This window comes from Chionomys nivalis, chromosome 17 (genome assembly GCF_950005125.1).
Source record: "Chionomys nivalis chromosome 17, mChiNiv1.1, whole genome shotgun sequence".
NCBI lineage: Eukaryota > Metazoa > Chordata > Mammalia > Rodentia > Cricetidae > Chionomys > Chionomys nivalis.
Genome location: NC_080102.1, coordinates 54,637,915 through 54,661,097, shown reverse-complemented (window position 1 = coordinate 54,661,097; position 23,183 = coordinate 54,637,915). Strand labels below are relative to the sequence as shown.

The window sequence follows — 23,183 nt, the reverse complement described above, 5'->3', positions numbered from 1 at the left end:
AGGAGTCTGCAGAAGGCAACCTGGGCACCGGAAGCAGCTTGCCCTCATTTGCCCTCGCTTGGGTACCACCCACGGCCTGGCAAGTCACTCAGGAAGCTCCGAACTTTGGTTTTGGTATCTGTAAATTGGGGGTGCTCCCTGCCTCCCAGACCACTGTGAGGGTTAAATGAAATTAAGTGTGTATCACTTAGCCTAGGAAATGTTAGATAGTCTCCAGACTTTTCAAGGGCGATGGGCTACCTGGATGACCTCTGAGTTGAAGACAGGAAAGCAATGGCCCCTTCTTACCTGCGTTCTCATCCCAGCCTTCCTAAGAAGCAGGGAGGAAGCCTAGCAAATCCATATATTGCTGGGCAGTGTGGTCAGCAGACCATGAGCCATGGGAACAGAGGGAGCGCCTGCCTGGGGCCAAGCGGCCTGGCTCCCACCACTCACAGCCTGCAGTGGGCGAGCCTAGCTCCACATTCACCGCCTTTCCCTGTTATTCCTAGGACCTGGTGGTACCCAAGGGTAGCAAAGGGCTTGGGGGTTGGCAACTCTAGTGTCGGGCTCAGGTCTTAGAGGCTCCTTAGTGGTTTCCTTTCCTACCTAGTCAGGCCACGATGGAACAGAGATCTCTGGAGAGCATCAATAATGGCGGGGTGACTGGACCCTCTCCCCTTGGGGTTTGCCTTATTGGCTTTTTTCAGGTTCCCGTACTCTCACATCTATATATGTCCACATTTACCTCCTATTGGTATCAGGGAGGACACATGCATGTGCATGTGTGTGTGTCTGTCTGTCTATCTGCCTATCTGTCGTGTGGACAGTTGTAGGAAGAGTGAAATTTTGCCAGCCCCACCTTGGTAACCAGTCATACCACTAAAACCCAGAGTCTAGCCCCTGGGTCAAACCTACTACGCAGGCTTTGCATGTCTGGAAAAGAGCTAAAAGTGGCAGGAAACATCCGGTTTGAGAGCTGTGTGTTGCTGTATTTAACCCCCACAGCACCTTATCCCTACTCTCACTCCGCATAGACAGATCACAGACGCCTGCCCGTGAAGGCACCCGAGAGGCCAGGGCCTCAGGCTGAGGTCCCCTCCAGCTCTGAGCCACATTCTTCGCTGCCTTGTGTTCCACATCCCAGAGTATGCTCCAAATCTGGAGGGAGGTCAGCAGAGTACCAGGGCTCCCTCAGACAGAGGGACACAAGCAAGAGGGGCCTTGTAAGAGGAAGCTGTATGCACCTACCCTGTTCTAGCTGCGATCTTCACTTCTCAGTGTTGTGGATACTGGCCCTCTGCCTTGAGGGACAGCCATTCTGACTGCTGCCGGTTCCCTCTTCCTCCGAGCCAGCAACAGCCCTCATGCCCCCAAAGTCACTTTTTTCCTGGTTTTGTCTCAGGACCTAATTCCCCTGGCAAGTCTTATATGACATATTGGGCTCCCTAAAGGACTGGCTGGGAGATCAAAGACTCTCTAGATAAAATGTCTCTCCTTGTTCACTTCAGAGTTCTGCTGGTCAGACATACCTGCAAGACTTCCCAGGAGAGCATCCTTGGACCCTGCTCACCCCTGCTCCTTCAGGTGGGTGTGTCCTCAGAAGCCACAAGCTCCTTAGCCTGCTCTCTGTGTTTGAGGAGCAAGCAGGGGCCATTGCAAAGCAGCAGAGGAAAGGCAGGAATGCTGCCCTGCCTTTGCACACGTGAGGCTCACAACTGCAAAATCTGTGACTGAGACTCTGGTGCGTGGGGTAGGGTGGGAGTTAGAGCTGGTCAGTGGGGTACTCCGGCGAGCTTGCTCTTCCCCAGACGAGTGTCCTGCCTTCTCTTTCTTCCTTCTGCCCCCTTGTTCTCTGTCAGTGCCTCCTGGAACATTTGCTTCCAGGCCCTTGAGTCTTGAGCCTCCTCTCTCCATCTGGATCCTGCTGAAGGGCTGACTTTTTAGTGGCACCTAAAAACCCCAAGTGGAGCTGGGCATGCTCTCTGCTGTCCTGCGAGGATCCTATTCGCTCTGCGTCTCTTGCAGCCAGATCTAGCCTTCCTGTCCAGCCTGGTGCAATGGCCCCCAACCCCATGCCAGGAGACCCCTGACTGAAGGCAGTGTCTCACCTGCACTATTTCGTGCTGTGGCTCCACGGCTCCAACTGACTTGCATCACAGCCTCTTCAGTGAGGTCATGTGATGCTGGGCTCATCTTGCTGGACTGAACTGACTAGTATTCTTCCCCATCTCCCAGTAGAATTCTCTTTTCCCAGCAGACCCACAAGACACTGGGAGCCTGACTAACCCCAGCTCTGTAGCAACCTGATGATGACTCAGAGCAGCAGCGTCTCTGAGGACCTGTGGTGAAGCCAGATGCATCCTAAACATCTTCTCCTAATACCCGGTCATGATACTGGGCCCTGGGATTCATGCCCACATCTTGGATGCGGGCTATGTTCTAGAAACTTGTAGGAGTCACCTTGGACTTAGGATCCATCCCACAGGCGTGTTCAGCCTTTTGACATTGCAACATGACATTACCAGCTGCAAAGTTCATGATTGAGAGCCACTCAATTAAGAAACAAACCAAAAAAAAATCAAAACAAAACAAACAAAAATAAAAAAATTAGACATCCACACCCACACTTTGTATTTTAAGTAAGTTTACACTTTTGTGTTAAGCTACATTTATAACTATCTTTGGCTACATGTGGTGCGTGGGAAATAGGTTGGACACATCTGTGTAGGATAGTGTTGCCAGACATGGGCTCCTTTCCCTTTATTTTTGATTGTTTTGAGATTAAAAAGTATTTTGGGAGCTGTTGGGATGGCTTAGCACTCAAAGACACTAGCTGCCAAGCCTGATGATCAGATACAGTATCTGGAACCCACATGGGGGAAGAGAGGACAACCCCCCAAGTTGTCTACTGGCCTCCACAAGTAATATCATGGCACACGTGAGCAAAACATAACCTCCACGCAAAGACATACAAAATAAATAAGTAAATGTAATTTAAAAAACTTGGAAAAAGGGCCAGGAGGTAGTGGTACACACCTTTAATCCCAGCACCCGGGAGACAGAAGCATATGGATTTCTATGAGTTTGAGGCCACCTTGTTCTACAGAGTGAGTTCCAGGATAGTCAAAGCAACACAGAGAAACCCTGTCTTGAAAAGAAAGCAAAAACAAAATAACAAAAACCAGTACAAAAACATAAAAAACAAAACAAAAAAATGAGCAAAAATCCTTTAAAAAACTTATATATATATATGTGTGTGTATGTGTGTGTGTGCGCATAAAACATTATATTTTCATAGAAATGAGACATATATCTGCCACTCAAAGAAACAGCAGTGCTCCTACAGAATGCTGTGCATTCCTGTCCCCTACAGCTTTGTCTCTTCAGAAGTTTTTTAAATCAAATTGTGTATTATGTTATATTTATGTATGTGTGTGTCATAATTCACAAGTCTAAAACTACCTGCAAATGGAAGAAGACCAGTTATGCCACTATTATTATATTAAAGTTCCCTGGAACAGAGAGCCAAAGAGAAGCCATCTGTGTCGTGGCCACACCCTTGTCCTTGGGTGCTGACAATGTCATGTCCTTGCTTACCTGCTCCCCATTCTTCCTCTGTCATGAAGCTCTTTATGAGATATTTAAAAAGATAAAGTGTTTGTGCCATCCATTAGCCAGTAGTGGCTGTGAGAGTTCCTCAAGGCTGGGGCTTCCCTAGGCTTCCCTGTGAGCGGTTTCACATCCACACTGTGAAGGTTAGCGTTGGAGGGGCTGGTGTGGGGAGACAGTAAAACCCAACTAAAGCTCCTGGTGGTGGTGGTGCACACCTTTAACCCCAGTCCTTGAGAGGCAGAGGCAGATGAATCTGAGTTCAAGGCCAGCCTGGACCAAGTTCCAGGGTAGACAAGGCTACTCAGAGAAACTGTCTGGAAACCCACACCCCACAATTGATTAATGGGCTTTGAGGTTCCATGTGCCCAGACTTAGCTTTCTCACCCGCTGTACCTGAGTCTGAGGCAGAAGCAGGTGCACACCCCTCATCTCTGTCTCTCTGATGTTTTCCTCCTGACCCAGGTGACCCACTTCTTGGGTCACAGAGGCCACTCAGACTTGCAAAGGCTCTGGCAGGGTACACAAGAACGAGGAGATTGAGTCCAAAAACATTTTAGGGAGATCTGAGGTGTCCCGGAGTAAACTCTGGGCCTGACAAGTTAGAGGCAGCAAGCAAAGCCCATGGCCGAATTTACCTCATGGAAGAGAAAGGTCAGCCATTTCTGGAGAAGGGCGTACCAGTGCCACCACACTTTGTTCCCCGTCTCTCCCTTTTCCTCAGGTGTGAAGTCCATGGCCAGATGATAATGCCTACTTATGAAACCATCTCCAAAATCAAAATCAGCTGATTGCCTATGACTCACTTTACTCAGAAGAACATCCAAAATCACACAAAGTGTGTCAGGGACAGAAATAGAAATGGTACCGCTGAAGACATAGCTGCAAGGGCCAGACTCTAGAGTAGGAAGAGCATGGGTTTACATGCCATTGTGCGCCCCCCCCCCTCCCATTTTCTTCTTGGACAGTAGCACTGACCTGTTTAAGTCAGCTAGGCTGGAGCCTGTGCCGGGGGGTGTGCCCACATTTGTTCAGATCACCCCCAAAAGTAGACCATCTCTTCTGATGAGGAAGTGGGATACAGAGAGGCCCACTGCCTCCTGCAATGGAGCTGGAAGGTGTAGCATCTGAATGTAGTGTGATCCTGAGCCTTGTTCGTGTTGTTTTGGTGAAGACAGTCATGTAGCAAGGGCTCTAAGGAATTTCCTCTATGTTCTGTCTCCAGGAAGGGCTCTCCTAGGCCGGTGGCTATGCTACAGGTGCCAGCCCTATCTGGCACTGACTTTCACCCTGGCTGTGACCTGCCTGCTGTTCCTACAGGGATGGAGGCAATGGCAGCCAGCACTTCCCTGCCTGACCCAGGTGACTTTGACCGGAATGTGCCTCGGATCTGTGGAGTGTGCGGAGACCGAGCCACGGGCTTCCACTTCAATGCCATGACCTGTGAAGGCTGCAAAGGCTTCTTCAGGTGAGTCTCCTCTCCAGAGGGATGGGAAAGAGAGAAGCAAGCCTTTCCCTCAAGAGGACCCCTACGCTTTCTGTGGAACGTTGCAGCTCTCCCAATTCCTGCAAGCAATAGGGGCTTGGTGAGGGTTTTTTTTTTTTTTTATCTCCCTGCACCCTCTCAAATCCACCTGTGTCCTCTAACCCTCAGAAACTGCTTTCCTGAGGTGGACTTTTCTTTTCACTAGCTCTTGACCTGCTGAACTGAGTGCCATGTCTGCCCTTGAGAGTGAACCTCCTCCTCGCTAGGGACTGCAGCTTCCTCATTTAAAAGTTAGGCATATCTTTGGGAAAGCATGTCTTTCTTCTTGCCTCTTCATCCGATCTAAAAGCTTACATGGAACAAACGAGATTGAACACCTCAGTGGGTTACCAAACCTGATCCTGTGCTTGGTTCTTCACCCATAGCCTGCTTACCCCGGGTGAATCAGCAGGAGCCGGCCAGTCATTGTCAGGGGGTTGCACCAATCCTGTTAGGTCACTCAGGGCCAGTGTCTCCTCCAGTTCTCTTCAGTGAGTCTAAGATTGCAGGCACAGACAGCAGGGGAACCACTGAGAGGGTCCAAAGGATGATCTTATCCAAGTCAGAGATGAAGGATTAGAAAGGGGTAGATGAGAAAAGAGGATCTGGGAAGCAGGAAGTTGAAAAATAAGCATTCGGCATATATTGGAAAGAGAGTAGCCTGGAGGAAACTATTTGGAAAAGGACTAGTGGCTGCAGGTGGTAGATGGAAGAACAGAAATACAACCGCAAATCAAGTTCAGAACCAGGCGATACGGTCAGCTTGGCAGTCCGAAGCGGTGGGAAGTGGCAAGCTCACCTGGCCTAGAGAATAAATGAACCTGTAGGCAGATCCACAGTGTGGGACATTTCTCAATCCCAGAGGCTTCTGGCTCACTGACCCTTTACTCAGGAGCCACAGGCCACTGTCATGGCCTGGAGCAATTTTGATCTCTGGACATTAGGGTTTCTGTTGGTGCTAATTGCCTATTTGGCCTGGCACAGGCTGCCCTCTTGGTGTATTACCAAACTGCTCCCTAATGAACCAGACCAACAATGTCCCTGGCTATCGTCTTGTAGTCCCATCGATCAGTCCCCATGGCTACATGAGGTCCATACTGCCAGAGAACGGGCCTTCCAGATCTCAAATCCTTTGTGCCAAGTGCCACCTGGACTCTTCTGCCAGGGCAGGTGAGGCAGTCATATTCAGAGAGATAAAGAGAGTCTTTTTGGCCACACAGGCCAAAGCTGATGCCCTTGGTGGAATTCTGCCCTAGCAGAAATTTCTGTTAGCCATCTCCCAGTACCCCTCCTGGTATGTTTTCTTTTGCTCACCCACTCACCAAATTTGAATGAACGTAAAGCCAGGAGATGCTAAAGTTGATATTCTCACTAAAGGTCATATGTCACTATCTGTAACCACAATGTTCCATCAGCTCTCGAAACTGTTTGGTTCAGTGATGGAACCCATACCGCAAATCACCTTGTCTTTCCTATCTGTCTTTCCCTCTGGGACCCAGCTGTGCAAAATGGGCCCTTAGATGGCTGCTTGATTGATCATGAGATAGTGATGTTCGGTTTCTCACTCACAGAACCCGAACTCTGATGTGTTTGCGGTCGATGCTCCCAGAGAGACCAACTGTGGTTTTCCTTGGCTTACGCTTGATCTGTAAATGAATTAATATTCATACAGTTGAAGCGCATTGTGTGTAAGTCCCGTATTTGAAGTTGTCCCTAGCTGCTAAAGTTTACCAGAATGAATCCTCGCCACACCTTGGTTGTCGTCTGTTGACAATGCGAAGCTGTGCCAAGCCGAGTCATCCTGATACACACGCTGAGAAAAGGCTGAGCAGGGACCCCACGCTGCCTCTGCTTCCAGCTGTCATTCTAAACAATGTCTCTGTATCTTTGCTGCCCCCTCTGTGTTGCTGAACCTTCGTCTTGGAGGGCATGCTAGGCAAGCGCTCTACCGCTAAGCTGCACCTCCAGCCGTGGTGGGCAGTGTTCCTTTAGCAGTCTGCTGACTTTCTTCTAGGTTGTCTGTTGTTGTTATCAGTGGTTTTGTTACTTAAAATGGTTCTTAAGTTTAGTACTGAAGTGTTGTTGTGTGCTGTTAAATTCAAGAAGCCGTGGTGTGCCTTCTGTAGAGGCTAAATGTGTGCGATAGCGTGGTTCCCTCTATGAGCAATGCCGGTTGTTGGTGGCTCAGTGCCGGTTGTTGGTGGCTCAGTGCCAGTTGTTGGTGGCTCAATGCGGCTGTTGGTGGCTCAATGCTAATGCACTAACACTATATTTTAAACAAGAAGACTTTAAAGAACAAGCATATATGAGTCAAAGTGATGAAAAATGCTGCAATCCAAGGTTCACAGGAACCTGACCCTGGAATCCCCCCGGAAGACAATATAGCATTCAGGACTCCAGTGTTCACGGTGACGTCAGAGAAAAATCACGTGTCCTGCAGTACCAAGAATTGTCTGCATCTACATCCTTTCTCCTCCCCTTGGTCTCCCGCCACCTTCTTTGCTTTCTTTGACTCACCTAAATTTCCTTTGGGATTTTTCCAGTACAATCCAGTTCAGAGGCTGCTTGAGCAGTCTATAATCACACATCTGTTCACACGCTAAGCAGCGACTAGTACTGCCCCTCCTCAGACACCGTCTCTCTAGGTCTAAAGAGATGATGTGACCAAGTTGCAGCTCTTCAGAAGCTTCTCCTGCCCCAGCATGGCGGTTACAGGGAAGACCTTTGCCCTGGTCTTGGCTCACAGGATGCCCCCTAAGCCCAGGAACTGGCTGCCCTCTTCAGCCATTAGTGGTTTGGCTTCTAACTGCAGAGACAGTAGTTTTGAGGAGCCCGAGTGCCAAGACTCAAGTCCAAGGGTGATTTTGAAGTTTGAAATGGTTTAGTTGCTCTGTAGTCAGGAGTTAGAGTCCAGTGCTGGCTAGGTCCTCCTGTAGTCTGTTCCATGTTCTATGTGCTTCCTGCCCTTCTGGAGCACATGAACACCAAAGATGATATACGGTGTAGATTAAAGACCTGCAAAACTAAGTTTGTGAATATCCAAATCCGCTTGATTATGTATCAACAAGCAGAGCCCTAGTAAGAAGGGCCAGAAGGAGAAAACGTATAGATACTTTATAGGACATACATAACATGGATGAACTATGGATGGATGTGGATGGATTTTTTTTTTAATCATGAATGGTTCTGTCTAAGGTCTGATCTAAAAAGAAAGGTGTAAAGACAGAGAAGAATGACCCAGGGGCCCACTGACGAAGAGATTAAGGTTGATAAGGAAATCTAACAGTGGTCCTGGAAACTAGATTGAGAAACAGTTCATTGTTTATCTTTTTTTTTTTTTTTTTGCCTTCTACCATATTAATACCTGTTAACTAAAGTCTTGTGGAGTGGAGGGTGTAGCTCAGTGGTAGAGTGCTTGCATGTCTTGTCTGAGGCCCTAGATTGAACCCTGATTCTGTAATCAAATAAACACACTGTAAAGCCAGGTGCTGTCAGTTCCAAGACAGAAAAAAAAAAAAAAAAAAAAAAAAAACCAATAACAACATGGAGAACTGTGTTTTCACTTGCTAGCCCTAATGTCCTCAGTGGCCTTGTTAATTATGGGTCTTCCAGCATACAGGGGTTAAAAGCAGACTAGTGAGAGTCCAGGAACAAGAGAAACATTCTGCTTTCAGGAAGTTCGCTCGTCTGACGTTTATGGTTCTAAGAATTCGCTGTGAAGGAAGCAGAGAAATGGGGAAATGTCCAGCTGATCCAAACACCACGTACTTAAAGGAAGCCAAAGAATAGAAAGTATGAGTGGAAAGAACTCATGGGTCTTCTATGGACATAAGTAGATGGCTTATTCAATAGTCAGTGCTGCTGAAGAAAGCTTTGTCCAGGGCAGCTGTCCCTACCCATGCCATAGGGTGTGGAAGGAAGAACGTCAGTGTGGTTGTTGATAGATGGCACAAGAGTCGTGTGCTAGAGAGAGGAGGGCAGAACATAGAAGGGAAGGGCAGTAGGACTGTCAAGAAAGACAGCTGCGAAGATATAAAAAGATGCTTCCATTTCCTTTTGGTCACGGTTTGTATGTCTTTAAGAATTGGTGCTCTGATCTGAGCTATCTGCATGAATTCACTCTCAGAAGGATTGTGTGACCAGGTGTTACTCCATACTTCCAACACATCCAGCTAGGGACGGCCAACCTTTTTCACCCCAGAGGAGACCTTCAGATGGCTTCTGCTTCTATTCCTGGGTGCTGGGAAGGCCTGTCTTTGCTGCTTTATTTTGAAATGATTCATGATAAAGAGCTTTGAGTGTAAGAACTGTAGATTGTTGGAATCCAGTAGATCTTAATTATATTACCCTGCCATACTTATTCACTACAGGGCAGTAAGCTATTGGACTTCACTGTGCTTTCTGGAACCGCTTGTAGAATAAAGATAGTATGTATTCCTCAAAAGTACTAAGGGTATTGGAGATAAACGAGAAATGCTGGCCTGGGCTACTCTTGGTGATAAAGCTCTTGTTACTCCCTTGTAATGCCTCACTTCTGAAGACAGAGAACCGTTTCCTCTCTGTCTTTACTGTGTTCTTGGATGTGTGTGAATATGTGTTAGTGGGGTCTCTGGGGGGAAAGGGGGGGTCTCAGGGTAGAAAGAACTAAACATCAGATGGAAAAGGAATGCTGGGCCAACAGACCCTGGGGGAACCTTCCAGACATCAACGACCCTGGAACTGCTCTGTGGTGACTGTCATGGCTATGGCTCTACTTTGGCCTCTGCTGTCTGCTTAGCCCTACGCTGGGCACTTGGAGAGTGGGTGTGAGGCCTGATGCCAGCTTCCAGGGCATCAGGGTCTCCTGGAAACAGGTGAAATTGACAGCCTTCCCTCTCCTTTGGTGGTCCCTCCCTAGCAGCTTCTCTCTTTCCCTTCATCTGCTTATGTTCTCTTTCCCTTTCTTTAGTGAATCCTAACAATGACTCCACCTGTTGCTCCCACTTCTGAGATGTAGAAACTGAGGCCTGGGAGGTTGACTACCTTGGCCAAGGTTATATGTGTTAATATTTGAACCCTAATAGACCAACCTAGCCAAAGACTGTGCGTAATTTTTGGTTTTAGATAGTTGTATTAGATAAATACTTCTAAAACTATAACAAAGCTGATTTTCTAAAAAACCAGATCTCTGAATGGGGTGGCCCACCCTCGTCACCTCAGCACTCGGGAGATGGAGGCGGGAAGATCAGGAGTTAAAGGCACACCTCAGCTACAAAGCAAGGTTAAGGCGACATGAGACCCTGGCTCAAAAAAATCAACAAAACAAAACCTCAAAGAACTATAACAAAAATAACCCAAAAAGTAAATAGTTCAAAAGAATACATAAACAAAACAAACAAAGTCTCCTGTTCAACCCACTTTTTCAGGTCCCATTTCTTCTTGGCAGAAATTAATGTCGCTATCTCCTTCTTGCTTCTGTGTATGTGTATGAAAGTCTGTGTCCACATGTGTGTGTTCATATGTTGGTGTATGTGAGTGGATGACACTACCATGGTGATTCTGTATCTTTATCTGTGAGAGCCCATTCCCCTTTCTGACTGCCCCCTGACTTTCCGGGTCATAGATCGTGTGGCAGTCCTGACATAATGAACTCTCTGTCATGGACGTCAGGCTTGGTTTTCAGACTCCCGACCTACCCACAGGATAGATCCACAACCCAGGCATTTAAGGGTCCATGTCCTCCAGAAATCAGCACTGCAGTCTTGATCATTGTTAACCTTCCTCAGAGTTCTGAGAACATCCATGTCAGTGACATTGACATGCCACCTTTGCTCCAGTTTACTGGGCTCTATTTGATAAGGAGAGCTGGTCTATATTTAAGGTACACAATGCAATCTCTCTCTCTCTCTCTCTCTCTCTCTCTCTCTCTTTCTCTCTCTCTCTCTCTCTCACACACACACACACACACAAACACACACACACACAAACACACACATGCACATACATACACATGCACGTGCACACACACACACCATACTCTGGGGTGATCAAAACAATCAGCCTAGATAATGAGTCCCTGATCTCACATGGATCTCACACAGATCTCACACGGATCTCACACAGATCTCACACTGCTCTCAAACAGATCTTACATGGATCTCACACGGATCTCACACAGGTCTCCCATGGATCTCCCATGGATCTCCCCTGTCTAGGACTCCATGCAGCCCCTGTGTCCTGCGCAGACACTGAGTTCTCCACGACTCAGTCACAGACGAAACTCAGAAGGCACTTGACACCATGCTGCTGACAGAAGCCACCCACGTGCCAGCCTGAGGCCCCAGCCCCTGGCACTTGAAGCTTTTGTGAACTCCTTGTCTTTTCCATGTTTTGATGAATTGGTCTCTGGCATGAGAACTGCTCAATGTCCTCTATAACCCTTGGCTTTCTAGAAACTGCCTCTTTATTTAGCCGAGTTGCACCACCCCATTCCCCTTCCTGAACTAGGGTATAATTGCCAACCAGCCAGAGAATGACAGGGTTCAGACTCAGAAGCAGCAGAGAGAGACACTGGGCTCCCGTGGAATGGGAAGGCTCTTGTTTCTTAAAACCAAACTAGCGCCTAGGCAATTAGCTTTGGGAGGAAAGCAGGGGAGGGTGTGGGTCTTCAGGACAAAGCACGTGGCCAGGGTTGGTGGGCTGGCTGCCCTGACTCCTTGTGGGCAGACGCTAGATGACAGTCACATGTGGAGGTACCCTGAGAAGGCAGGACAGAGAATAAATTGGCCCCCCAGCCAACAGAGCCTGTGGTCCAGCAAACATCCACCTCCACATCGGTTCTGGTTCTGAGAATGAGCCAGCCAGTGACCAGCTAGTGAGTTTTCTGCCACTCCTAGAGCATAAAGTCCAAATTTTGTCTTCCCAGACACCATCCCCCCCAGTTCCGTATTTAGAGAAACTCAGGAAAAGCTGGGTATCATACTTTAAAATAATAACTATAATTTAAAAGCCTTACACATTTATAGGCCACTTCTTGCATTTTGTAAACTGTGTCGACACTCAGGGATCGAGGCGGTATGACCTGTTCTTTCAGCTCCTACCGCTGTGACTCCCTATTCTGATGAACTGCAAGCTGAAATAAACCCTTTGGCATAACTTTCGTGCTGCTGACAGTATTCCCTCATGGTGACAGGAAAGAAACTAAGTCCTTCAGTCACAGGTCATAGGCAAGACCCTAGAACCTGAGGGAGTACAGGCAGGCCTCTAAAAGGCTCTGGCTACTCCACCTGGTGTCTGGGAAGCTCTCTGCCCTGCCAGAGACTGGCTGAGGCTTTGCCGTGCCACAGTGAAGGGCACACATAGGAGACGTTTTGGGTACCCAAGGTACAGATGGTGGATTCACAGCAAGGACTCCTAAGCTAGACAAGACAGTGGGTGGAAAAGGAAGCGTCCCCACTAAGATCTGGGACAAAATACCTAGTTGTGAACAAAAAGGAAATGAGAATTTGCTCTGAATTAGAAACATCCAGTCTTCGAGTAGGTTTAGAGAGCCGTGGTCATTTGTGGTAACAGGTGAAGCCTCAAGAACCATGACGGGAAAGAGAGGAAGGATAACGCAAGGGACACATGGCTCACAGCCTAGAATAGACCACTGTGGCAATGATGATCTCATCATTCCTGGGTAACCCTGACGGCTCCCAAAGTGCTTTTGTATTTTCTGTCCCCTAGGAAAAGACTGTCCCTGCAGTAGAGGTATAAAGGCAAAAGTTGAAAGCTTTTGTCCCCACAGAAGTGGACATCGGCCCACTACCCCGTCTCTTCCTGAGGATTTACAGGACAGATAGGATGGCCTAGCCTTAGCGCCACACTGCCCCTAACATCCTGGCACTTCCTACTGTCCTTACAGCCCCAGGTCTGCTGTTGCCCCCTTGGGTATGAGGTGTCATCAGTGGAGGGTACCAGAGCCAAAGTCCAGAGGCAACAGATGGCCCTTCATCCTGGACCCATGCGGTACTGAGCCATGCTCAGAGGCCAACTGTCCGGGTCTATTTAGTTGAGGGCTCAGGTTTATTGAACACTTTGAGTTCTAGGATTGAGAGCTGTCCAAGGAGCTGGAAGCTGAGCCTTGGACCCCTACGACTCTCAGATCTGAAGCATCAATCTCTCACTGAACGGTTCTTAACCTCAGCGACCCCATCTATTAAGTGAGGTTGTCACACCAACCGTCTGTGACTGTTTGTGGTGGCTACGGAGTCTTACTCTGGGGTCTTTTCCCCATCCTTGTGCCAAGTCAGTCTGGTTGTCTGAAGACTGTCATTGTCTCAATCCCCATGTCCCAGTGAATGTGAACTGTGAGCCTTTGGTTGGTATACCTAACTCAGGGCAGGGCTCAGGGTCACTGAGAGTGGCCCAAGGGAATAGAAAATGGGCATCTGAGGGCCTTGTGGCCAGGTCTCCATAGTGACAGCCCCTGAAGGCTGTTCTCAGGCAGGGCGAAGGAGCCAGGCCAGTGACTCAGTGCGGAGTTGTGCTCTTTCGGCAGGCGGAGCATGAAGAGGAAGGCACTGTTCACCTGTCCCTTCAACGGAGATTGCCGAATCACCAAGGACAACCGCCGTCACTGCCAGGCCTGCCGGCTCAAACGCTGTGTGGACATTGGCATGATGAAGGAATGTGAGTGACCAGGGACATGTGGGAGTGAGGGCTAAGCTGCCATCACACAATGGCTGCAGTCACTGTCACGCAGGTTCCTCCACCGAGGTCTGCTTCTTCCAGATCCTGAGCCAGGGACACGGGTGTGGGTGAAGCAACGCTGTTGAGGCTTCAGTTTGGAGTATATCAAGGGGGTGTGCTTAAAGAAGGAACCCATATAATTCAGCAAATGCTGGGAAGGGTTCATCTGGACCTCCTGGACTAGAGCATGGGCACTGGGTCCTCACAGAAGCCCCACCCTCACCCCCTCCCTTCGCACAGTGCCGCCAGCATTTACACCCAGAGCCCAAACCCTGGCTCTAGAACAGAGCCGTTGCCCTGCCAAGCTGAGGGTTTGCAGTCACCCTGGGAAGCCTGGGCTATGGAAGTGTGAGGAAAGGGGCAAAGGAGAAGAACCAGGAAGACAAGTCAGGAATGGACACAAGTCCTAGAACAGAAGGTCTCAGGAAGCAAGGGTCTTTCATGAGGGACATAAAATGCACTGGTGGTCAAAGGAGAGGCAGAGAGTCACCTTGGCCTCCTTCTAGGGCCTTCACCAAGACTCCTCAATCCTGATCCCAGCTCCTGGCCAACACGGGCAGCCCTGGAAGGAGTTTCCAGACTTGGTTGCTGCTCACACCACAGGAATGTGCAGGTCTAGGCATGCCATGGTGCAACCTAGTCGCCGCCCCACCCCGCCTCCTGTGTTTGTACTGGAGAGTGAGACGCGGAGGCCCAAGGCTGGCGAGGTGTTCTCAGACATTCTTAATGGGGCCTGTTCTGTGAGCACACAGGAGTGCCCTGCCTCTGTGGAACACGATGCCTCTTTGTTAAGGTTCCTTAGGGTCCTAAGGTTTCTGCCATCCAAGAACGGCTGTGAGTTCCATTGCTGGGATTCAATAAGACACATTGCTTACACTTAGAGACCCTCTCAGACCTAGAAAGGACAATACGTCAGGACTGAAATCCAAAAGCAAGCTGGTTGGTGATCTGGGACTACAACTCAGCTCAGATCCCATTCTAGAACACACAAGAGCCCCACAAGGAGCGCACCAGCCCTCAATGAGGTGCTGAATTAAGATCGCCCCCATACATGATATTACACGATGGTGCAATATCTATCCATCCAAGAGCTGGTCTCCTCCAAAGCAGCTTTGGGTCTCATCTTGGTCCTCTGTGGTGTCTCACAAGCTTTGTCTTGCTCTTATCCTGGTTCTCCCAGAGGGAAACTGTGCAGAGCTGAGAAATGAGAAGAGGGAGCAAGCAGAGCTCCAACTAGAATGGAACCACCTCTCACTGCTCTGGAGGGAAGCTTGGTCCCAAGAGATGCAATTCCTGTTTTGGGTCACCCAGCTTCACACGTCCAGGCTTAAGTCCCTGCCTTATAACCCTCCAGAGCCGACCCCTGCAGTGGCTTTTGTCCCCAGTGGCCTCTCCTCTCCTCTCAGAGACAATCAAGTATCTCACTATTTTCAGACTACTAGGAAGAGACTAGGAACTACTCAGTCTTCCTTCTAGTCGGAGCAGGGAGCTGACCTTCATAGGAAAGCCAGGAGGGGAGGATTATGGAAAGGTGACAAATGCAGGAACCAGTGCCTGTTGACAACCTGCTGGTGCCAAATTCTGCACAGAGAATACACGTTTTCTTCCTAAATTCTAGCAACCCCTAAGCATGTGAATATTACTTTTTTTAGCAAATAAGAAAAGTCAAAGAGAATGAACCTGTTATGCCTCTGACCTAGCATGCTATCTGCATCTATTCTGCCCTAGGTCTGGCCTACGGGCTCCATAGAGGGGAACCCTATAGGCACTCCCAGTGAGTCAGCACTTATTCCATCTCCACACTCTGCATGGACCCCGAAGGAATAAACAGACTGATGAGAGCTTTGTCCCTCTAAAGAGTCCTTTCCTCTGTTCTCAAGTCCTGGGTGGTTCATATTTGAAGTTTGTTTCTTATTCTTGTTGTTTTTGATGTAGGGTCTTGCTATGCAAGCCCAGGCTGGCCTCAACCCTCTGCTTCAAGGTCTTGACTGTGGAGTTGAGTTCTTACATTGCGCTACATCTGTCCTGCACAGAACAACCCCCTTGTGATAACTTCAATGTTTTCACAGATGTGTATCTTTCCTCCCAGTTTCCTTAGGTTTGCATAGCACCTGGATCATAGGAGGCGCTCAGTAAATGTGTTAAGTAAATATCAGCTCTCCACATACTTCTTCTAGATCTTCATCAATCTATAGAGATCAGTAAACAGCCTAAATCTGATATTGTTTGAGTCATTCATTTGAGGGGAAGAGTTACATTCTCTCCCTTGGTGTTCTGAGGTCACTAGTGATGTCTTCACGTTTTAAAGCTGAAGATGTTTGCAGATCTTGGCTTTCCAACTCAAGTCTAGGCTTTGTTGGACAAGAAACATTTTATATGCAAATTACTTATGCCAAACTACTTGTTTCCCCCAAGAGATTTGCAAGGACGTGGAGAAAGTGACTCTGGGGCTGTACAGGCTACCAAAGCCAACTACTGACGTTCAATCTCATTCATTGCAGAGTTCCCCAGAACCCAGTTACCAGCTGCTGGCTGCATCTCATAGCCTTGTCATCTGACCTGTAGTAGTAGCATCTAAGTATCGATTCACCAAGAAAATTATTTTTAAAATTCCTAAGAGGTTAATAAGCCCTTTGAACTAATTATTTCACAAATCACAGCAGTGTATGTGAATATGTGAATGAGGTATGGTTGTCCCTCATGAGTGTTCCTTCCTGGAGGCTCTGGACAGCGACCAGCGAGTCTGATTTCACCAGTCCTGAGCAGAGAGGCCACGACTGCTATTCAGTGCAAGCAGTTGGGAAGAGAGGTGGTAAAGGTTGATGCTGAACTTTAAATTATTTGTTTATTTATTTAGGCTGGGGCGTGTGTCATAGCTCACATGTGAAGGTCAGAGGGCAGCTTGTGGGAGTCAGTTCTCTCCTTCCACAAGGCGGGCCCGAAGATTAAGGTCAAGTCGTGAGCTTGGCAAGCAAGCACTCTACTCACTGTGACTTTTCCTACTGACCTACGCTGCTTGTCTCTGAAGTTAATTTTGAATCTTCTTTGTCTTTTTCAAGTAAATCACTGACGAACTTTGTTTAGTTGTTCACACTGTAGCTTTACTTGGGACAGTTTATGTCCGGACTCCATGTCTAAGAGACAGCGTCCTATTGATCAGTTACAGCTCAATACAATCAGAGACAGATGGACTTGTGGGCATGACCATTCATCCCAGAACCAGACTGCCCAAGTCTGAATGCTGGCTCTTCTGTTGTTAGCTGTGTTACCCTGAGCAAACTACACAACCTCTCTGGGCCTCTGTTTCCTCTACAAAATGGGAATAATGATGATATTTTACATTAAAAGATTGTTTTAGTGAGCCAATGTGCAAAAGGACCTCTTTATTTTTGTTTTTTTGAGACAGGTTTCTCTGTGTAACAGCTCTGACTGCCTTAGAACCTGCTTTGTTGACCAGGCTGGCCTCAAACTCACAGAGATCCTCCCACCTCTGCTTCCCAAGTGCTGGAATCAAAGGCATGTGCCACCACTGCCAGGCCCAAAAAAGTAGTTATAATAATGCTTCGTACATTTAAAAACCAATTAAGTCACCCATTAATCTTATCTTCTTATGATGCCAAACTTGATCACCAGAAATTCTAGGTCCCAAAAGTTCAAAAGTAATCTTAAGGCTGGATGTGGTGGTACTTACCCAGCACTTGGGGGTAGAAGCAGATGGATCTCTGAGTTTGAGACCAGCCTGGTCTACATAGCAAGTACTGGAATATCCAGAGATACATAGTGAGACCCTGTCAAAAAAGAAAAAGAAAGAAAGGAAGGAAGGAAGGAAGGAAGGAAGGAAGGAAAGAAAGAAAGAAAGAAAGAAAGAAAGAAAGAAAGAAAGAAAGAAAGAAAGAAAGAGCCAAACAAACGACAGGTAGGGCTGGAGCCATGGCTCAGGGGTAAGAGCACTGTATGCTCTTCCAGAAGATCTGGGTTTGATTCCCAGCACCAGAAACATGCGTAGTTCCAGTCCCAGGGGATCCGATGCCCTCTTCTGGCCTTTGCACACACCAGGTATTCATATGGTACACAATGCAGGCAAAACACTCCTAAAATTAATAAATAAATAAATAAATAAATTTCAAAGAGCAAGAAAGCCATGCCTCTAGAAACAAGCACCAAAACCACAGACAACACATAACTTGGCAGAGGTATTGACAGAAGCTGTGCCAAATCACACAAAGACACCCCCACACAAAAAGCGTACAGTTCTGGAGTTTTTCCTGAGCTTGCAGAGTCTGAAGGCACCATCTGAGAAAAGCTTGTGTTGTTTGGGTGGTCCCTGACTGATCAGTCTGTCTTAGAAGCATTTCAATCACAATTATTTAAATAAAAGAGGTCGGCTTCGGTGGGTTACTCACCTGTGTGCTTTGAGAGCTATACCAGACACTAGAATGCAGACAGCCTGGTGCAGGCCTCTCGGTGCCCATGAAAATGACTTACAGAGAAGACACACTCTGTGCTGATGTTCTTGATAGCTGGTGTCACACTCCATGGCAGGAATCCCCCGACTGACCTCTGTGAGGGAACACAGAATTGTAAGCCGTAGCCCCTGTCCTTGGGCATCCTGTGTGCTAGGAAAGGAGGCCTTGAGTCTCTCAAGTCTCTCGGTCAACAGTTATTAAAACCTGCGTCAGCTATGAGTCTCGAAGAGTGGGAGACTCAGGTGCCAGTGCGTGTGGAAAACACGAGTTATGCATGAAAATGAGAACGAGAGCTCAGAGCAGATCAGGGCAATCAAGAAAGGCTTTGTGGAAAAGAGATCAGAAGCTAGCCACTGAGGGAAGACGAGTCTGTGTGTAGGTGTCAGGAGGAGAAGACGCAGGGACGGACATCCAGCACAAGTGTAAACAGGTTGTGTTTACGGCTCGGCATCGCTGACGTGCCTAGAACAGAAACCGCGTCCAAGGATGCTGAGGAGGAATGAGGCTGGAAAGAGTTGAGCCAGATCATGAAAGGCCTTGCCTTTGATTTGGTCCTGGCAAGCAGGAAAGATGCAGAAGCTCCTAAGTAGGAGAATAACACCACGGAATCCTGGGAGGGCTACCAAAATGTGCCAGGCTGATCAACATGCCCGTGGACGCCCACAGTGAGGCAGGAAGAGCCCTGCCTCCTGAGCTTCCTTCTCTCACTCTGCCCACCCTTCACAGGGGCAGGAGAGACGGGACACCTGGCCCTGGCTCCACAGGCCTTTCCTTGGCCCTACCTTTCTTGGGATGCTCCTAGCTCCTTTGCCCCCAACCCCGCCTGACCTCCTAGGGGCTGAGCAGAAAGACAACCTCTGTAAGAGGAGGGTTGGCAGCTCTTTGGGCGAATGAGTCACCACCTGGGCGTGGCTTCCTTCCAGCACTGTTCTTTGGGCTGTGCACCTTGGTTGTGGGAAGAAGGCACCATCTTTCTCTAAGATTTCCCTTTCCTGCTATGCCTGTGGCTCTGATTCTCCATCCCTGCCTCCCATCGGTACTTCCTCACCCCCACTGACTTCTCTCATCCCTTCCCTTCACGACAGGCTCAGGTCAATGGACTTCTCTTGAAGCCCAGAACCCATTTACTCTCTGGTTCTGGTTCCTTCCCCAGCTCTTGTGAAACTCCACACTTCTGTGGGCAGATGCCCTGGCAGCCCTGGCAGCTTGAGCATAGAACAAGTAGGTACAGGCTGAGGCCCCTAGTGCCCACTCCTACTATCAGAGCTCTGCAAGCCCTGGCCAGGCAGTCTGTTTGCCTGACTGTTGTGCCAGGCATCCCTGCTCCCAAGCTGTCCTTGCAGGCAGCTGCCCCAACACAGGGTGGCAGGGGTCACTGAGACGCCCCTGTACCAGCCTGCAGGTGACAAAATCTCCCCCATGACCAGTCATCTACTGCCAACTATAAGGAGCGCCCCAGGCCCCAGCTATCAGGTTCCAGTCTTCAGAGATTTCCAAGAGGTCTCAAAACATTCCTTGAGCAGAGGTCCCAAGCATAACCAGGTTCAAAGACCGAGATGTTGTTATGCAGAGGGGCAAAAGAACAGAGACTCTCGCGTTGTTTAGAGTGGAGCGGGCGGCTGAGTTCCATGTCAGGAAATGAGAATGTGGAAATGGCCTCTTCAAGGGGTTCTTCTCAGCATTCCCTAGCTTCCACGAAGAAGGAAAGGAAAGGCCCACACAGCCGTGGAGCGTGAGGCATGAGCAAGAACTAGCATGTAACTGTGCCAGTCACATCCAGTTCTCAAAGCAGGGAGCTTGGGGCGGGTGGTGCTCTCGAGACCAGAGGCTTCAAACTGCTCATTTTTTATGAAGCCAGAAAGCCCACCGTTTTCCCAAGGTCCCACATCTTATCCTTGAGAATATGGACTTCCTGTTGCCAGACAAACCTCCACTCCTCCCACGTGCATCTGCCTTTTCACCGTAGAAAATCCAGTTTCTTCCACGTCACGGCATTGGAGTTAACATGATGGCTGGGTCCCATGGACCAGCCCCTCCCATGCCAGCCCTTTACCTGTGGAGGAAGGGTTCCAGAAGGAATTTTGGGCCATCCCTTGGGTTCCTTTTCTCGCCCCCACAGTCATTCTAACAGACGAGGAGGTGCAGCGTAAGCGGGAGATGATCATGAAGAGAAAAGAGGAAGAAGCCTTGAAGGACAGTCTGAGGCCGAAGTTATCGGAGGAACAGCAACGCATCATAGCCATCCTCCTGGAGGCCCACCACAAGACCTATGACCCCACCTATGCTTACTTCAGGGATTTCCGGGTACGTCCGCTGGTCCAGGTATTGAGCCGGGGTAGTGGAGAATCAGAGACAGCCTAGGCGTGGGGAGCAGGAATTGGGGGTCAGGGAGCTGGGAAAGAATGGAGACTGTGCTGCCCCCGTAAGCCCTTCCCCTCGCAGACCTTCCCTGAAGCTGTTGCTCTCAGAGGCAGGAGAGTGACCCCCAAATAGAGACCTCTGAGAATTCATCTTTGCCTTCCAGCCTCCGGTTCGTACGGAAGGGAGTGAGGAGAGCTATCCTGAAAGGCCCACATTCGGCTTCTCCGGGGTGTCCTCCTCCTCCTCCAGCTCCGATCTGTACACCACCTCACTAGGTAAGAAGCCCTTCCACCAAGCAAACTGGGGGAAAGTATCCACCTCGTGGCCCTTAGGCTGTAGGGGGAAGAGACAGAAATCTCCCATTTGCATACTGTGAGTGGGACGTGGGACTGTGAAAGAAGGGCCGTCTTGAGCAAGATGCATGCTGGGAAGAGCCAAGCTGGGGTTCTGGCTGTACAAATCTGGGTCCAAGCTCAGCCTCTGAGCCAAGCTCTATCCTTGACTTCCTCCCTGGAATGACCTGGAGGTCACTACCCAATGTTTTAGTCCTAGACTCTTTGAAAGGTGGAATTGATGTAGGAAGATGAGGTCTGATGCGGGAAGGGCCCTAGCCTGAGCACTGGGGGAACCAAGCACTGTGACCTCTGACAACCTGTCGCCTTCAACTCCTCAGAGTCTGGGATGCTGTACTTCTCTCTTTGGGCTCTCATATACATTCCTGCCCCATCCATCCCTATCTCATGGTGCCCTGTCCTCTCTGCCTCTATTTCTCACCCAGTTCTGGTGTTCTTCTCTCAGGGCCTGGAAGAAGGTAGGGATGGAACCCCCACCACCACGTGCACACACCTCCTGGGTAACTCTAGCCTTCAGACACAAGAGCTCCAGACTCTTCCACACCCCCGTGCACAGACTGAGACGGGGTGCTAGTGCCGAGTGCTCTGAGATAACAGCACGGACAGTGCCTACCCACCGGAAGTGAAAGGAGAGAGGCGGTCAGACTTAAGAGAAAAGCACTGGGCGTGACTTGTAGCTGGCGCTCCCTCCCCTTTCCCCACTGGGATTCCCCACCCCCACCCCAAGTATTCATTCTGCTTTCCATCTGACAACATAGTCATTGTCCCAGTTAGGGACAAGTAGTACTTCAGCTTTTAATAATCACTTATGTCCTTTAGGTAGTTTTATTATTTTTTTTTTATTTTACTTTGAAGCAGGGTCTTACTATGTAACATTGGCTGTCTTGGAGCTTGCTATGTAGACCAGGCTGGCCTGGAACTCAGAGAAAATCACCTGCCTCTGCCTCCTGGGTGCTGGTGATTTTAAACTTTTCATAAGTTCATTGCTCCAAGGTCCTTACAAGGTCCTTATGTTCAGAAAGGTAGAATGAGACCATTTAAAAGTTACTATACGGGGCTGGAGAGATGGCTCAGTGGTTAAGAGCACTGACTGCTCTTCCAGAGGACCTGAGTTCAATTCCCAGCAACCACATGGTGGCTCACAACCATCCGTAGGGAGATCTGGTGCCCTCTTCTGGCCTGCAGGCACACATGCAAACAGAATACTGACAATACTGTATACATAATAAATAAATAAATCTTTAAAAAAAAAAGTTACTATACGAAAGTCAAACTCATTCACCACTGATACTTAGAAAATAGAGATGAATACATTTGGTTGTATAGCATGATCTTCGCCCCTGCTGCTCGGAGGAAGAGACTGGTCACCTGGACATGTCTTTCTAATTCCCTTCGGAAGTGGAACTTTGTGGTGTAGCCTGATGCTTTGTTTCTCTTCTCTTAGCCGTATATCAATGGAGACTGGAAAGCTCGCTTGGGTCAGAACACCAGTTGCTCTTGCAGAGAACCCAAGTTTGGTTTCCAGCACCCACATGATGCTCACAACTGCCCGAAACTCTACTTCCAGGACCTCCAATGTCCTCTTCCAGCCTCCACAAGCGCCAGGCATGCATGTGGCACACATATACACACACAGGCAAAACAGCCATACAAGTTAAATAGAATAACTACATCTAAAATTTCTAGATATCATTCAATATGTATCAGGATAATGGCTTGAGGACCACAGAGTGGCTCAGTGGGCAAAGCACTTGCTGTGCCCCCACAGCCTGAGTTTACCCCTGGAACTCATGTAAAACGGAAGGAGACAACTCCACAAATTGTCCTCTAACCTCTGCATGCAACTGCAGTGTGCTCACATGCACGCACCACCACCACCCACGAATGATAAAATTTTAAAAACTTAAGACTAAAGTTTTTTTTTTTTGAAAATCTATCATTTTATAGAGAAACAAGAATAAATTTAGATGATAATCAATAAAATCAACAATATAGATGGTATCATAGGCAAAACAAGACACAAAGACAGGCCTTCAAATACATATCATAGTTCCTTAAATAAGAATGACAAGATACTAACCAAAATTAAATAACAAGAAATCACTGGCCAGCAGTCATCCTGTGTACGATTTCTCTCCTTTGCTGATAATAGACAATGGATTGGGTGAGGAGAGC

General features: G+C 48.5%; 1 protein-coding gene across 1 annotated transcript in view; it reads left to right on the top strand.

The window, feature by feature from the left end:
* The first annotated feature begins 1,493 nt into the window (after positions 1 to 1,493).
* Vdr (vitamin D receptor) overlaps positions 1,494 to 23,183 on the top strand; it is a 34,840-nt gene continuing 13,150 nt past the window's right edge. Inside the window, exons 1-5 of the mRNA XM_057792028.1 lie at positions 1,494 to 1,566; positions 4,817 to 5,059; positions 13,638 to 13,768; positions 20,414 to 20,598; positions 20,819 to 20,930. Coding sequence (XP_057648011.1) covers positions 4,842 to 5,059; positions 13,638 to 13,768; positions 20,414 to 20,598; positions 20,819 to 20,930 — 646 coding nt within the window. The 5' untranslated portion in view covers positions 1,494 to 1,566; positions 4,817 to 4,841. The remainder of the gene's footprint in view (positions 1,567 to 4,816; positions 5,060 to 13,637; positions 13,769 to 20,413; positions 20,599 to 20,818; positions 20,931 to 23,183) is intronic.